The sequence below is a fragment of the Pyxicephalus adspersus genome, chromosome 2 (genome assembly GCF_032062135.1).
Source record: "Pyxicephalus adspersus chromosome 2, UCB_Pads_2.0, whole genome shotgun sequence".
In the NCBI taxonomy this organism is placed as follows: Eukaryota; Metazoa; Chordata; class Amphibia; order Anura; family Pyxicephalidae; genus Pyxicephalus; species Pyxicephalus adspersus.
The window spans coordinates 108,152,059-108,169,497 of NC_092859.1; the positions used below are offsets into that span (position 1 = coordinate 108,152,059).

At 37.1% G+C, this 17,439-nt stretch overlaps 1 protein-coding gene across 1 annotated transcript in view; it reads right to left on the bottom strand.

Annotated features, from left to right (window-relative positions):
- Window positions 1-17,439, bottom strand: part of CAMK1D (calcium/calmodulin dependent protein kinase ID) — a gene marked incomplete at its 5' end in the record, with an annotated part of 173,929 nt that overhangs the window by 24,018 nt on the left and 132,472 nt on the right. Inside the window, 3 exon segments of the mRNA XM_072399053.1 lie at window positions 2,435-2,510; window positions 7,083-7,209; window positions 7,349-7,487. Coding sequence (XP_072255154.1) covers window positions 2,435-2,510; window positions 7,083-7,209; window positions 7,349-7,487 — 342 coding nt within the window.

The following is a 17,439-nucleotide window of genomic DNA, read 5'->3' on the forward strand; positions in this document are numbered from 1 at the left end:
GCCCAACTATCCTTTCTCTGCCAAACTGCTCTCCATTACCTCTTCATTTGGACTCACACAGAACATAAACGGCTCTACACACTTCGCCGGACACACTTTAGACCCGGTATTTCCAAACTCTGCAACCTCACCCTCCTTGACAACTCGCCATTTCCTCTTTCTGATCACAACCTTATCACCTTCAACTTATCGAACACTTGCCCCCCTCCCTAACCCTTGTCCCTGGCACAACAATCACACCAACAATGACACAAAAGACTGTTCGTGCAGCTGTGCGCAAGTGGAGAAAATCTATCCTCAGCACTGACTTCATGGACTACAAAACGAGGCTTCAAAACTTTAACACTGAGTTCCCTGTCACCAAGCAAAATTATTTCTCCGCTGTAATTTCCTCTCAAGCTTCCAACCCACACAGCCTCTTCTCAATACTTGACTCCCTACAACTTTCTCTGCCCAAGACAATGCCATCTTCTTTAGAGATAAAACTGACAAAATCAGACATGATGTCTCTGCTCACCTGGTCACTCCAACCATCTCCACCCCTTCCACCTGTATGCCATCACTGGCCTCCCTCAGCCCAGGTACTATGGATGATGTCTCCTCTCTTCTCTCATCATCTCCATCTACTACCTGTCCGCTTGGCCCAATTCCCACTGATCTACTCCATGCCCATTCCTTCACCCTGGCCCCCGCCCTAACTGAACTTTTCAACCTCTCCCTTTCTACTGGTATCTACCCCTCCGCTTTCAAACATGCCATAATGCTCCCTATTCTGAAGAAAACCTCAATAGACCCCTCCCTACCTTCCAGCCACTGTACTATAGAGAATGTACCACTAAGGAGTTTGGTGGTCTCAGGGGACAGGTAGCGGTGGATTTTGGAGATGTTGTCCAGGTGAAAATGACAGGACCTGGAAATGTTCTGAATATGGGGGGGTAAATGAGAGGGCAGAATCAAAGGTGACGCCAAGACAACGCGCTAGTTAGAATTATGTCAGGGGGAGATCTGGAATTTGAGGGGGTGATAAGTTCTGTTTTATCCAGGTTGAGTTTCAGGAATCCTGTGCTTTGCCTTCATATCCCTACACAGCACTTGTCCCATGTAGCTTTCTGATCTGGTAAAAAAATACTCCCCCAGCCGCTCTCTCTGCTCCTCTGATGACCTACTACTGACTTCATCACTCATCAACCTCATCACACGCATGGCTCCAAGACTTTTCTAGAGCTGCCCCAACTCTCTGGAATGGTCTTCCTCATCCTATTCGGCTTGCTCCTACTTTCTGCTCATTTAAAAGAGCACTGAAAACCCATTTTTTCAAACTTGCCTACCCATGTTCTTCTGTCTTTTCAAACTGTCACTACTTCCCATCACTACATATCTCCCCTCCTATTGTGTGTTAATTCCCCTCACCTCCTAGATTGTAAGCTCTTCGGGGCAGGGTCCTTTCCTCCTGTGTCACTGTCATTTGCAACCCTATTTATTTTACAGCACTGCGTAATATGTTCAAGCTTTATAAATCCTGTTTATTATTAATAATAAATATTAATAATAATTTTAAACGTAATGTGCAGTAGCTTTGTAGAATTTTTTTTTTCAGTAAGTTATATTGCATTTCTATATTATTGTATGTAATATTCAATTTGGCCAGATGGTAGAGCTTCATTTCACATGTTTCTTCCATCCCTAACCATCTGTCACCAAAGGTCTGTTTACAGAGCTTTATAACTCTGAATGTACACACAAAACTGAATGGGTCATTTAATGAATAGCTTCATCTAATGTTTCAGTCAGACAGGCAACCAATGTTGTGCTGCATTTTAGATAATCTATGGAGCTCTGGAAATTCTTTCTCATTTACTTTGTTTTTTTTTTTTGAACCCCATAAACTCTGTTGGTGTGTTTAAGCTTATAGTATATTTATAAAAAAAACAAAAAAAAAATATAGTACATAAGTTAAGGTATGCAAACAAAACCGATCCAAAGCACCTGGAAGTGCTACCATGCATAATAGTCCATGAACAGAAGAAGTGCGATTGGCAAAGTAGACTTCTTCATGTAAGCCCAGGACGAAAAACCCATTTATACGAAATTTACTTACAAATGTTATCTTTATTTTTTTTTACTGTTGGGATCACAGAAATGTCTCTGCTTCTAATTGTCTTGATGACTGTTGGCACTGGGGCAGTGAGTTCATTGTATTGCAAAATATTGGTCGCCAAAATGGAAGGTGAGGGCACAGCTGTTGCAGTGACAACAAGAAGGGAATTACTGTATTTACACGAGAACAGAAACGTAGGGTACATTTCCACAAGGGAATACAATATAATATTCCCTATGGTAACTGAAGATAGAAAATAGTGCTTTTTAAACTTTAAAACAATGTATTACCAAATGTTAAGCTATTCTGCTCACAGATCCAGGTTATTATACTTACAGTATATATGCAATGACCCCGATGGACCAGCAGTCAACTGCTTTGCTGTAGGGCTTCTGGGCAAGCACTTCTGGAGCTGTAAATGAATATAATATAGAATCATAAAATAACCATTATAACAAACAATATTTATTGGGAATTATTAACCAATATAGCTAATAAATGCTATTTTATTCACGTGAAAACACTGAAAAAGATCCAATCACCAAACAGATAATATGAAGATCTATCAGACTGGAGTAATAATGTTCTGATGTGCCTCCTCCGTGCCAACATTTGCAGGCTGGCATGTGATTACAGAGTAACCACTGAAAAGACTGGCAGGATAAAAAAAAGCATGTCTACTTTACATAAATTGTCAGTTACTGAAAACTGGCTGGTGCTGCTCCAGAAAACACATGTATGAAAAGTAAATCAAGTAGAACAAAGAAGAATAGGTTGAAGCTCAGTGAAAAGAACACATCATCGAAATTGTCACAAAGAAATGTCAGGAAGTCAGATTCCCCCTTCAGGTTGTAATTTGCCCTGGAAATGTGGACTAGAGATGCTGACTTGTTGATAATGACAACACAGGCAGTTTTTCTTTTACAATGAGACCACAGACCTGTCACTCTTTTTGTCCAAAGGGGTATTGATGAAGGGTCGTTATGCATCATTCCTTGGCAGAGTTTACAAAAAAACAATATTTTTAGTAACTATTATATTTGATTAGCTCCCATGCAAGTACTGGCTATTGGACTGCCTATTGGCCACCCCTAACTTTTAAAACTGACAGATACCTACATTAGAAATTAATGTCACAAGAACTACACTGCTCTGCTATTCTCAGCAGTTCTGCCTCCCGTCAGTGCACTAGCTGAGAAGAGCAGAGCAGTGTAAGAGAGCTGGTGTGCAGGAGGGTGGCAGAGCTGCTGAGAATGGAAGCCATATATACATTCTCAGCAGTTCTGTCTCCTGTCATCACACTGTCACTGTCAGAGAAGTGTATGGACGGCCACCCGCTCTTCTGCTGTCTGCGCTACTTTTTCCTGAGTTCCTGCCTCCTGTCATCTGCGGCCCCTAAATCACTGGCACCGGTCTGCGGCCCGGGGGTTGGGTACCTCTGCTATATATTATTAGTATCAGGCAGGTCTACACATTTTCTACTGTACCTATTGACTGAACAATGTGAATTCAGAGCTGTGCTTCATTTAAATTGTTCACAGTTACTCTGTTTTGAGTACAAGAAATTTGATAGGATTTAAATGTATATTAAAAATCCAACTTTTTATACTCATAAATAAGTGTTTTAGTAAATCTAAGACTAAAATAGCACTAGTGCCTGAAAAGACAAAATAGTTTGCTGAAACTGTAAGTTTATTTAAATGTACCTACAGTCAAATTGATGATGATGTAATATTTTGCCTGCAGAAAAATGACATGCAGAATATCAGCAAACACACATAGGATACTGTTTAAATGAAGTCACTGTAGCAGAAGTGTCTGACTGTCCTTGTCACTGAGATGTACTCTATGTTCATACTTAGACAGTGTGGCTTTATGAGAAGCATGAAAATATCTTTCCAGTGACATGAATAAATGTGACCCACTTTCGGGGATCACATCAGATAAGATGAAGACGCTGCGGGATGAAAGTGCCTAGGAGCAGCTGCTCTGACACAGAGATGACGGCTTTTTCCTGATTCTTGGATCCAAGCCCCTCTGCTCACAGGACCCTGGCAGGTTCAGCCAAGAATCAGAATTCCTGGCAGCAACCTTGTCAGTGCTGCTTGCTTGGGCATTAGTGAGGCTCTTTGGTTAAATATTCATATGTAATTATTGGATTGGAATTGATTTGGCAGGTCTTTAAAGAATACCTTAAACAAAGCAAGAAAAAAAATGGCTGTTCAGAACACTAACAGATTTTTCAAAAGTTGAGCGCCAAAAACAACTGATCTGGATTTCTATTCTCTTGGTATGTGTTTGGGCTTAAACACACCAACAGAGTTTATGGAATTCAAAAAATGAGGCCCCCTCGTTTCAATTTAAATAAATAAGAGTGGTTGAGGAGGCATTTTTGCAGAGGTTTGGTTGGTTTCATCTTGGTTCTGAGATATGTAATGCAGAGTTTTATGGTCGGTGAGCTTGTTATCTGCTTTTATGCATTTGAAAAAGTGCAAACTAATAAAGCAGTGTTTCCCAAACTTTCTAACGTGGGGGAAACCCTTGAAATAACTTTCAGGTCCTCAAAGAACACCTGTTATTATACTACATCTACAGCTCACAGTACATTAGCTTGGTGACCATTGAGAAGAATTAGGAAGAATACATTTTACATTGCTGACAAGTAGGAAAAGTGTCACCCTTACTAATAGCCTAAAAAGATCAGTGTCGGTTAAACTGACCAGAAAGGTACAAATTGCTAAACACCTAGCAACCTCTGGAGGAATCCAGGGAACCCCTGTTGAGAAACTCTGTTAAAACTGTTTCAGCTTCTATAATCTACAGTTCCTGTACGAGACAACTGCAACATCAGAAAACTTCTCCTATAGCAGTGCAAACTCCTGAAACCCCAACTCAAAACTCCCTTCAAAATATTACTGTATACCTAGTGGATCAAATGGGGTAGTCAGTAAGGAGTACCCAAACCACAGATCTGCCATCCCTGTAAACAAGCCATACTGTACAACATACTTCATTATATCTTATTGTGAATAATTTAAAAAAGGCTTGTAAGGATGAAGATGTCTTTCAGCTTCTGAACATTTTTCAGTTGGCCCAATATAGTTTACAAGTTTTGATATACTTTTTACCTTAAAAAACCTTATGGTAAAGAGATACATTATGGCAGGGGTGCCCACACTTCTTTGGCTTGTGAGCTACGTTTAAAATGACCAAATCAAAATGATCTACCAACAATAAAAACTTGGACTTAATAAATCTGTGTGCAATAGAGTTCATTTTGCCTTTGTGATTTACCGGTAGATTGCGATCCACCTGTTGGCAACCCCTGCATTATGGGATATATTTTAAATGAATGCTTTGAAAAGTTTATGTTGTCCTTCTTTAAAGTTTTTAGGAATTGAACTTATAAAGAGAATATAAACTTCCTTAACCCACCAAGCTCCAAAGATAAACCAACTAATCCCACCAGGAAAGAAAAAAACTCCAACTTCAACATCACTGAAATTTTGTAATTGAGACAGTTGGCAAGTATGGAATATGTTGTACCCATCTTAAATGAAATATGAAAGCTGTTATGACACATCACTATCTTTTATAGAACATTCAGTGTACAAAGCTTTGTTTCGCTCCTATCAAAAATGCTGGCTCAAACAAAGCGACAACTCTTGATCATCTACTGCCAAATTTATTGCAACTGTATAATGCATCATATCCATTTTTTAAAACACTACAGAGTGATCCCCAGAGCCCCTGTCTCTGATAATTAGTAACTTTTTCATTTAATAGAGAAAATTTTAGGTGTAGCAATTTCTGTTCCAGGACTACCCCCAGTTCAGAACAGCAGTGCAGAGTGCAGAGCACAGCATCAAAGCTCAGTGTTTGGCAGCAGAAAGAGGCTGCAGTCAAATATCCTTGGTAATGAGACGAGACAAAAGTGTTATTTGTTTTGAATAAAAAATGCCAGCAAAATGGGCAATGTCAGAATCTACAGTCATAGAGCATACAGTCTGAATGTATAAGCAATTTTTCTATCCATCTATCGATCTAAATATGTACCTTTTTCTAAACCCCATATAAAAAATCTGATTTCTATGTACATAATGTAATATGTGGTATCTGATGATAATTAGCTACATTAATACTTGAGCACTGAACACTATTCAATTTGCTCCCCAAAGCATTTTTAATAATTCACAATATCATTTGCCCTTGACGTGACTTTGAACCCAATATTAAAAAAGGTGAAGTATACCATTGGCTCATATAATATTTTTTTATTTTTACACTAGCTGCTTACAGCAATATGAAGAGTGACTGTTATTGTTTCTGTTTGCAATTTTTTATTACGAATTGTAAAGTCAATAAAAGGTCTACTTTTACTAAGGTCCACTAAGAATTACAAGAGCTCAGTATGAAAACAATCTGGAAAAAAGCAATAACAAAAAAGTAACAAGTAAACTCTGCCCAAACTATATTTATGGTAATTTAAAAACCTACATAATATGTAAAACAAATACTGTGATCTCCCCAGCCACTAATAACTGGGAGCACCACCCAGCACTTTTCAGTAACTCCCCAGCTGTTTTTGGGAGATTACTTATAAGTTGGGTCACAATACAAAGGCTGACACCTACCTACAGCTTTTTCACACCCAGTTTAAAAACATTTTGGGGGGGAGTATATAAAAATACAATAAACAAAGCAAACTAAGCCTCAAAGAAAAACTCGGATATCAAATAGTGGACAATTCTCTTAACTCCATTTCCCTTTCATAAGCCCTTTTTGCTTCTTTGAACAAAACTCACTGGGCTTCTGTAACGATGCTATACTATCCAACTGAGGTTTATGACTCGGGACCTACAAATGAGTCTCTAAGAATCAATGAAGAACACACGATATGGAGCTCTTGGAAGCTTTGTTTTTTTTTAATATCTTCCACACAGGTTTCAGTATTCTCTTAGTGTACCTTCATGCTGCCACTTACCAACATACCCAGGGGTTCCACAGGCTGTTGACATCACATCTCCTTTACCTTCCATCTTGGAGAGACCAAAATCGCTTATCATAATCTTTGATTCTCCTTCTTGACTAAAATAGAGCAGATTTTCAGGCTAGAAAGGAACAAAAAACAAAGTCAAGCTATAGGGGAACTAATCTACATGATGGCCAGTACCGCACAAATTTGTACATGATGATATAAAAGTGTCAGCACAAGGAGCAACCATTAAAGGTATCGGTGTTGTTACTCACTTTCAGATCTCTATGTACAATTCCAAGTCTGTGAAGGTAGAAAACAGCATCCAACACCTGGCGGATAAGCGTGCTTGCATCTTTTTCAGTGTAAAATCCTTTTTCCACTATCCGGTCAAAAAGCTCCCCTCCGGAAACTCTGTGAAACAAACAAGTATAGGCATATGTGTCATTCTACATAAATAAAATATAAATGTAATAAATGCTTTTATTAATATAGCACTGTAGACAAAATATGAGGGAAAATTACGTTTGTGTCCTTTTCTTTGTCATTACAGGTTTATTACCCATCTCACTGGTTGGTATTTTTGTAGGTAAAATACAGGCAGGACACTGGACATTAAAAGTAAAATAAAAAATAAAAAATAAAGTTATTGGCTCGTCTAGTAACTAAAGTGGAAGTCAAGTGGTTAAACTAAAATAATAAATTACAGCAGAATCCCCAAATGCATTATAAACTTAGTGTAGAGGCAAACATAAAACAATCAAAAATCTAATATTTTTCTGTTTCTGGCAGAAATGTACTTTTGTTTTTTCATTACTACAACTGTCTTTACAATGTTCCTTTTAATCCATCATTCCCTTCATCAGAAGTCCGGCAACACTAGAGGCACAACATGGGATTAAAAGGACTAAAAAAGTAGCCCTAACCTTGCTTTTACAAGAAAAAGATTAGAATTAAAAAAGTGCTTGATAAGTAAATAACAAGATTAAAGAAAAACTTTAAACATTCACAAACTCAGTTAAAAATGTGTTAAATATTAAAACTAGAACTACATTTTAATGTAACTAAAAAGAAATGCTCAATCGCAGGGATTACACTTTAATTAATGCAAGATTGTGGCCATTATGTCTCTCAAAAGCAGTGGTACCCAACTTTTTGGAGCTCCCGGACCACTAAATGCACGGACTCCAGACCGCGCATACGCAGGGAGCCCGGTGCCACTCAAAGGGCATGAAACTTCCACCAGAGTGACGTCATGATGCCAGAACCCGCCCACTGCCCTGAGCCTGAGACGTGGTCCACGGCCCACCTGTCAGAACGAATGGGGGTTATGGACCCCTGCTCTACAGTACTCAAAAAGGATCCCATGGACAGCATTCCTTGTCCTGGTTTACTGCATTTTAATCCTTTAATGCAAATCAGCAAAAGTAGTCAAATTACTCAATTGCAGGAGATTAAAATGATCTTTTTAGCCCTTGCCTAAAGCTGCAGTCTGTCATTTGCAATCCCTATTTAATGTACAGCGCTGCGTAATATGTTGGCGCTATATAAATCCTGTTTAATAATAATAATAATAATTCTGCTAACATGCTGTGAGACTTTATGAATATCCTGGTTTCTGATCTTGGCTACTCTTATACCACACCCAGCTTGGACTAATTATTTGGTTACAGACTTCTGGCTTCCCTGGACCACGCTTCCAGCCTGTTGAATCTGTACCACACATTGGATACTCTATTGTACTCATCTGGGTCCTGGGTAGCACCTACCCAGCAACACAGAGGATCCATGTCCAGGTAGGTGACAATGGTAACTCTAAAGCCCTTCACAACACAACTTTTTTCAATAAAATCACAGTCTGCTATGATTTTAGGGTCTGGCCTACATGTGCTATATGCCTACATGTACAAGTAAGTGTTTAAATTTCCAAAAAGTGTTTAAATGGTCTTTCAAACCTAGCTGGTCTTATTCCTCCCAAGGAAATTTATAAATCACCAGGGAGCCATCTGCTGGCTTTTTTTGCCTTGTTTTTAAAATTTATGGAGAAACTAAAAAGTATGCAGTATCTCAATAAACATCTAACATAACTGAGGACCACACCAAGCTAAGGTGCATTATACTCTATAATATTCACACAGCTGAAAAGCTGAAAGTAAAATATTATAAAAATAAGACAAAAAGAAGAAATTATTTTAAAGAAAACATGACATCACAAAGCTATAGTTTAGATCTAAAGACATCTGCAGCAGCTAGAAGCTCTGTATTTTTTTTTTTCTGTTGTGGAGATTTTCTAACTTTTCCAAAAAGAAATCATACACAAAAATCCAAATAGTTTGATTTTAGTTAAATTTTATTTGCCTGCAGATATTTATTGTCAGTTACAATGTTCATCAGAATGTTATTTATTTAAACATATGTACAGTAGATCTACCTAAGATATTTAATTTGAAAATGTCTTAATAAACTGTGTAGTAAAGATATCACTGCTTATACCAGCAACCATTCAGTACAGATATAGTAATAATAATATTATATATATATATATATATATATATATATATATATATATAAATACTGTAAATAAACAGCTTGTTTTAGGCAAAAAAATGTTCTAAATAAATAAATAATCTTTCAGTACAGAAGAGTCAAACAGTATAAAAATTATATAGCACTAAAGATTTTTCCCCATAGCCCCTAAGCTAAGTTTCACACTTTTGCTAACACCTGTCCAGTGAGAATACCTTAGCAGATAATGGGAATACTCCCACTAGAAATGTTAATGACAATGGAGCTAGAACACTGGTGAATTCAAATTTCCTGGAAAAAAGTCCAGCATCTAACACACCAAGAACACTGAGAACATTTACAGTATTGCCCACTGTTGAAAGCTACAAATTACATTTTAAGTTAACAAGGGCAGGGTCTTCCACCTATTTGTCTCTTTGATGTACCGGTAATGGTCCTACCTAAGCATGAAATAGTATTGCTACATAATAATTGTATACTTTTCATTATGTATTTATTTATTTACCTGTAAACTGGATAGGTATGAACTGTTGATGTATTGTTACCCATTCTACTCTGAATTGTACTCTGTTGAGCACTAAGAAGATGGTGCTTTAGAAATAAAAGTATTGATAATAATTCATTCCACTTGTGTATCACCTGCTGGTGAAGTCTGGTATTACACCTCCATTTTTCTTGATAAATGAAACACGTTTTCCCCACCACTCAGCCATGACAGCAAGCAAGAGCAAATTGTCTATATTAATATTACTTTTTTTTTTTTTAATAAACAGGAAAAGCCAGATGCAACCTTTAAATCTGCTATACAATATGTTCCTTGTAACAGTAGAAAATAAACAGTAGATGATTAGATACCATGCTGCTTGGACATATATATATATATATACACACACACACATATATATATAGCAAGCTAACATTTTTAAAAGCTTATATTGCATAATATCAAACAAGATATTATGGTCACCTTTTTCAATTTTATTTACTCTAGGGACCATTTCAGACCAGAGTGAGTAGGAGCTTTCTACCATGGGCTAAACATTATCCCAACCATTTACATGAATGGGAGAGGTTGGAAGCTATTTCGTTGCATGCGGCTATGGCCATAACACATTGCAGTGCAACTTTTGGCCTTGCAGTTGTTCTTCAGAGATCTGCACTATAGCTGTGTGCAAATCCGGTCACCTACTGTGGTTTGCCACTCCCAAACTGCTGTTGTGCACCCTGGGGTTGCTAGTCACACAGCCCTAAGAGTCATACTTACTGACATGAAAACAACTGGGAATATATACGGTATAGATTAATTCAACATTAGTTCAACATTCAACATTAACAATTCAACATTATTTCAACATTAATTCATCATTAGTTCCACATATACAAAATGTTCTTTATTATATTTAATTCAATCTACATACATAATTTTACATTTTAAACATTTACCTGTCACCTACTAATTGAATTATTAAATATAGCAGTTTGAATACAGGCAGCCTTTTGGGTGGATGTAGTTCTGCAGACTTTCAGTAGAGGGAGCATCGTCACCAGTCTTTCTATATTTCTATCTTTTCTTATTTCTCTTTTAGAAAGCAGTCTGTGTGGTTTGCCAGAAGCTAAGAAAACCACTAGCAGCTCTGTACCAAAAAAAACAAAAATTCCCTAAGGCTATGAACATCTGTCACTGGTAAAAGTGTGCAACTAAATTTCTAAAGGTCTGCAACCTAAACATGTGGCATGTGTGTTACATGCATCAGAAATAGGAATAATTATTTATATATTATGATCATTATGCAAAGTGCAATGATTCAGCTTAATTTATCATTTATCTCAGGTTAGCTAGGTTGTCCCACAGCCACAAAAAAGGAAAATGATGTCTTGTTAATATACCTAATAAATAGGTGAGGGTGGGCTCAGTCAATGCTGGAAAGACTTTAAAGCATTAAAAAATGAAGCTGGGTTCAGACTTGCTGCAGAAAGGAGTGTTTCTCTGCGTCTCTCAGTACCTGGCACATTGTCAGCCGCTCGGCCATTAGCACCACTGCTGCTGCTACTGTACCTTTCATTTTCTCTGGGCTGCCGCAGGTGAGTAAGGGTAAAAGGAAGCAGTGAATGCACCTTAACTTCAGTCTGAACATAGCTCAAAGGTTATGATTAGGTTTAGGAATTTAATTGAGGTTTCCTTCTACGTTGTTTTGCAGCCAATATAATGACTGATATAGTAATCAATAGAAATTGATCCTTGTGACTACAAGTATTACATGTACTATCCACGTGCTTAAAAATTGATCTCAATCTTTCCGGGTTTTACCATTATACCTAAAGGAAATATTGTAACACAAAAACATGGATTCCATTTTAATATGATGCTTAAACAATTGACAAGGCTTAGTAGTTAAGGTTAGGGTCAAGGATTATAGTATTAAAGTGTTACAAGATTAGGATTAAGAGTTATTTTAATTATTATTTTTTTATTATTAATAATATTTATTGTTCATGCTTCTCCTCAGACCTGCTACCAGCTATTTTCTATTTTGTTTGTCATTTTCTAATTGATTGTAACCACTAAGAAAACCATTTTCATGTTTTAGATTGTTTGGTTTGTTCAAAAATGAACAAAATGCTTGTTCCATTTGTATATAGAGCTCTGTGGTGTCTTGTACCAGACATGTAATTATATTGTTGTGATAAACAGAACAAATTGCAGAATACAATTTGCACTTGTCTGTGCTTTTACTATCAATTTTGGAAAAGAAGTTTATGTTTTTTTTTTTTTTTTTAGTGTGTTTTACTTAGCTAAGACAATACAACCAAAACAGCTTTGTTTGTTTTGTACACACATATGTGTGTGTATATATATATATATATATATATATATATATATATATATATATATATATATATATGTGTGTGTAATATATCTTTATATTACTTTATATTTATATATACTTTGCTATAATATGCTTAGTAATAAAGCCTTCAACAGAAATGTGAACATTGGGGGGGGGGGGACCCAAGTTATTGTACATCTGCCTATTTATACTCCTGATGTTAGTAAATAACTGATGCGACACAAGAAAGCAATAGATGAAATTAAAGGTTTAACTCCCAAGAGGACACTCCAAAGAAAATTACAAGCTGCAGGTCTGCAGGAAAAATAAAATATCAGCAGCCAGTGATTGTGTTGGCAGAGGTAAAGAGATGAGCCATCGTTGGCCTACAGCTGTCTCTCATCTAAACGTTCACATTAGAAAAACGAGACTAAAGCAGTCTCCTAATGTACAAAATTCTGTATCTGGCTCTGACTTTCCTATCACACATACTGCTATCACAGTCAAATTGCAAGCAGCTCAATGAGGGAATTAATGGTCAGATTTAAACAAAAAAGCCAACATTTTTCTACAATTCTAAACATAGATTACATAAATTCAGTGAGCCACTAAATTTTGGGAGAACATACAAACCTTATGGGACTATTAAACTAAAAAATGGCTCCTTGCAAGTTCTTCGTGTAAACATTCAGCAGCAGCAGTCGTTGGGTTACAGATGAACAGATAAACACACAGATGTAACATATCTATGGAGGCGGTTTCACCTGCCAAATGATTTGTAATTCCTTCCATCTAGTTCTGAGATGTCTGCAACATTGTACAGTCCTGTGTGCCAGGACAGGGGATCTGAATTTCCCCAATGCTATAATGTAACACTCCCTGGTCCTTCAAATGATTCAGGCATCCCTTTCAACAGCAAAAAAACATGCTTTTTTGGGGTGGAAGGGGTGACTTAACAACTTTGCAGCCCTGGGTCCCAGGTTCAAATCTCGGCAAGGATGCTATCTGCATGGAGTTTGCAGGTTCTCCCCGTGTCTGTGTGGTTTTCCTCCAGGTACTCTGGTTTCCTCCCACATCCCAAAACATGCAGTTAGGTTAATTAGCTTCCCCCTAAATTGACCTTGGACTACATTGATGATATGTGACTATGGTAGGGATATTAGATTGTGAGCCTCTTTGAGGGACAGTTAGTGACATGACTATGGACTTTGTACAGCACTGCGTAATGTGATGGTGCTATATAAATACTGTGTAATAATCACAGCAGCACACCTATGATTTATCATATATTTACTGTATCCATATGTATCCACATATGGATACATATCGATCTGATTGCATCCTACCGCTGGCGCTGCCACATGGTTGATCACATGACAGCATTGGTTGTTCTATTTCTGCCACCATGAAAGTTCATCCACCATCAATACAAAACGTCCATTACGTGCTAACAACTAAGCATCTAGAAGGTCCCCCACAAACTGTCTCATTTTAATGGTCAATTGAAAGTGGGAGAGTTAGTCCAGTCTTAATCACTGCAAAGAAATAGGCTTAAATGATTTGTACTTTTAGTACTGTAGTTTTCTGTACATTTCTATGTACAAGTGCTCACTTTACAGTGTCATTTTAATAACTGTTGAATGTAAACTGTTATGACAATTGTGACATTGTATTGTCTTGTATACAGATGTCTACAGACAGTCCTGCCTTCTGCCACACATGCTATGATGCTGCCACATTTGGACATACAATCTTTTACAGCTTTTATTGCTTGTCCTTTAATCAAGATTTAATTTAATATTGTATAGCGTTTTATATTTTTCCTCCATTGGCATTGTACTGGCCTACAGCAAAACTGTCAGTTTTTTCTATGTTTCCCTCTAATATAGTTTTCTAACCTTCTGATACCCTCTTGTTCTGATGTGGCTTTCAGTTGAATGTTTCTTACATTATTTTCCCAGGAGGACAGCGTGAGTTCCTGTCACATTCTCATGTGACAGACAGCTACAATGACTGCTGTCCTCTCAACACTCTCTAGTGCCGCAATGATGGTCTGACTGCACAGGAATTACTCACAACAGCCGAACATTTCCAGAAATCATTGCTAATGAAAGGATATCTATATGCTCTGCTGACATGCTCAATTCCCTTTAAAGGATATGTTGTGTTTGCTCCGAAAGGCCAAGAGAAGAATAATTAGTCTCAAAGATCAATAATCTGAGCTCCTAGGCCAATTAGTGACTTCAAGAGCAAGTTAAGTACTGCAAAGCACATTAAATATGCCCACAGTGAAACACTCATAATATCAGACAAATTCCTCCATGTTCATGTAAGATTAGTTGTCATTTACAGTATTTTGTATTCATTCTTGCTAAAATGTCAGTGTGCCACTGTAGGTAAAGCGGAATAACAATCTCAGTTTTCTTAAAACAAAAACACAAAGGAATCTCAGATGACTAGCTGAGTTTGTGTGGTTGGCACATGAAGAAGAACTCCACTCACAATACATACTTTAAGTCAAATAGGTAGTTTGTGTAGTGAAAATGCTAACAGAGTTTAAAATATCTAAATAATATTTGTAAAGTCTTTGTACTCACTTTCAATGCTTTTAAAGCAAACAACTCAAACATCTTCCCTTACAAGCTATAGCTATAATTAGGTTGCCTATTGCCCAACCATTATCTGCTTTAGATTCCATTCCCGTTGACTCTGCTTACCTTACCTTACCTATGTCATGAGAAGCAATATAGAATTGACAAAGGTGTTCACTTTTAAACATTTTTCCAAAACAAAAAAGGGGGCAAATTTGGATGAGAGGCACATAGGGTTCAATTTGCCCTGCAAACAGAGGGTAGGGAGACCAAGTGAAATTATTAAAAGCAAAAAAACTAAAATAAATCATATAATCCCCTTTCCCCATTTGTGTCTACTTTTCACAAAGCCATCAGTAAATATTATACACTAAATAAAAAGACTTTTTAGGTAAAACGACCATGTAGCAAAACTGTAACACCAACAGTTTGAGCCTGAAAGCTGCATAGTAATTGAAATTTGCTAGTAGGGCTACACAACTACAACAAACTGCACAGAAATTCAGAAACTATTCCAAACACAACACTGAATTACACACAATGCTTCACTTGCTGCAATACCACTGCACTCATTGGCTTCTCCATTTTAGTTCTACTTTTGTGTGCCCCTACAGATTACCCTTTCATTATCTCTTTATGTCCCTTTTGGCCCTTAATCTATCCATTTTTGTGTCTGTTACTCTCTCTGCAACAGCCAACAGATAAAGGCAGAAAGAAAAATCAATACCAGCATTTTCGCCTTGATTTTCTCTTCACAGACGTTTACTATAAAACCATCTATTTTAAACCATAGCAGCATAGAAAATAATTGGATGAGCTGTGAACATGAATCATTTTCCAATTAATAAGTTAAATAGGAGGGAACTGTTTCTCAAAGTATAAAAACTTGACGTAGTAGGCATAGTAGGCATCATTATATTAGAAATTAGAGCAATGGCACTGTATTATGAGAAGATTAATATAATTATAGTTCAAATGGTTCTTTTTCAGAATAAAACATTAATTTCTAACTCGTTCAACAACCTCATAGACATGGTGCCATTGTGCTGATGTGGATACAATACCGATAGTTTGTTTCCAAGTGGCTACATTGTAGTAATGGCACTGTGTTCACTGTTCAAATGAATGAGTTTAACAAGATACACTGTAAGAATGTGATAAAGGTCCTTAACATGCTATGATAAAAAAAGAATTGAAGAATGAACAGCGGCCATTGAAGCTTAGCAGTCACTAACACTCATGTACTGGTGCTGCATAAATTAGAAACAATTGTCAAGCTAAGTTGGTTGTTAAAAAGGAATTATAACAGCAGAAATGTAGTTCATATCAGGCATTTCCTAGCACTTTTTAGCGTTTTGTTAACATTGCAACCGTATTGCTAAAATGCTAGAAAACATCCCAGAAAACATAAATGGATAGAATAAAATATTGTTCAGAAAAACGACCTTCATGAAATAGAAATGAGAAAACACAAACTGAAAGTAGGGTTTTAAACATGTTGTAAACTGATCAAACGTTCTGTCTGGGTTGGATCACCTGATCACACAAGAGGACTCATCAGGATTAGAGCTGTAGAATGAGTGCTGCGGTGCTTGAGAGGTGTGTTGAAAAAAAGCCACCCCGATTTCTGTATTTAAATTAGAATTATTCACTGTTAACAATCACAGCATAAAAAATACTTTACGAAAACCCACTAGTACCACTTCTGGAGAATTCTGTCTCTTGTATTTACAAGCCACTGGCATTTTCAGTGTCCAGAACCTGAAGGCTGCATCTCCCAGTTATGGTTCCATTAGGTTTTAGGTGGGTCACTTTAGAACTTTAGAAGACTGGAATCTCCAGAGTTGGTACTGAATAATATTACTGTAATCAATGTACCCCTGATCCCCAAGGCCTTTGTGATGGAAATATTATCCATGGAGCCCACAGGATCCTAAACTAATCCTATTTGTCATGTAATAGGATTGATAATGTTTCATTTGTCATAGCCCAGGATCATTTCAACCTAATCAGGTTAAAAATGATCATGGATGAACATAAGATCCTGAAATGGGTAGCTTAAAGGATAACTATATTTTCACAGTAAAGTTTGGTTATTTTTTCTGTACTTAAGAATATTAATGGAACTCCCTGTCTGGGAAAGGCCATTGGGTGGACATAATTACAAGGACCTGCTGCATCCTTAGCTCCCCTCCTCTTATGTGAACACATGCACTGACTCCAAAGTAGTCCCACTGCCCATAGAGAACAATGAATTGTAATCATTATAGTTTACTTTATGAATAATACAACAGACTTACAAGACTTTATTTGGCAGGAGACACTGTAAGACTTCGTTACAATCCCAGTATATACTCGCTCGTAATACCATATTTTGTCTTACTGGTCAGTATTACGAAGCCTGACCTCTACCAGGACTTG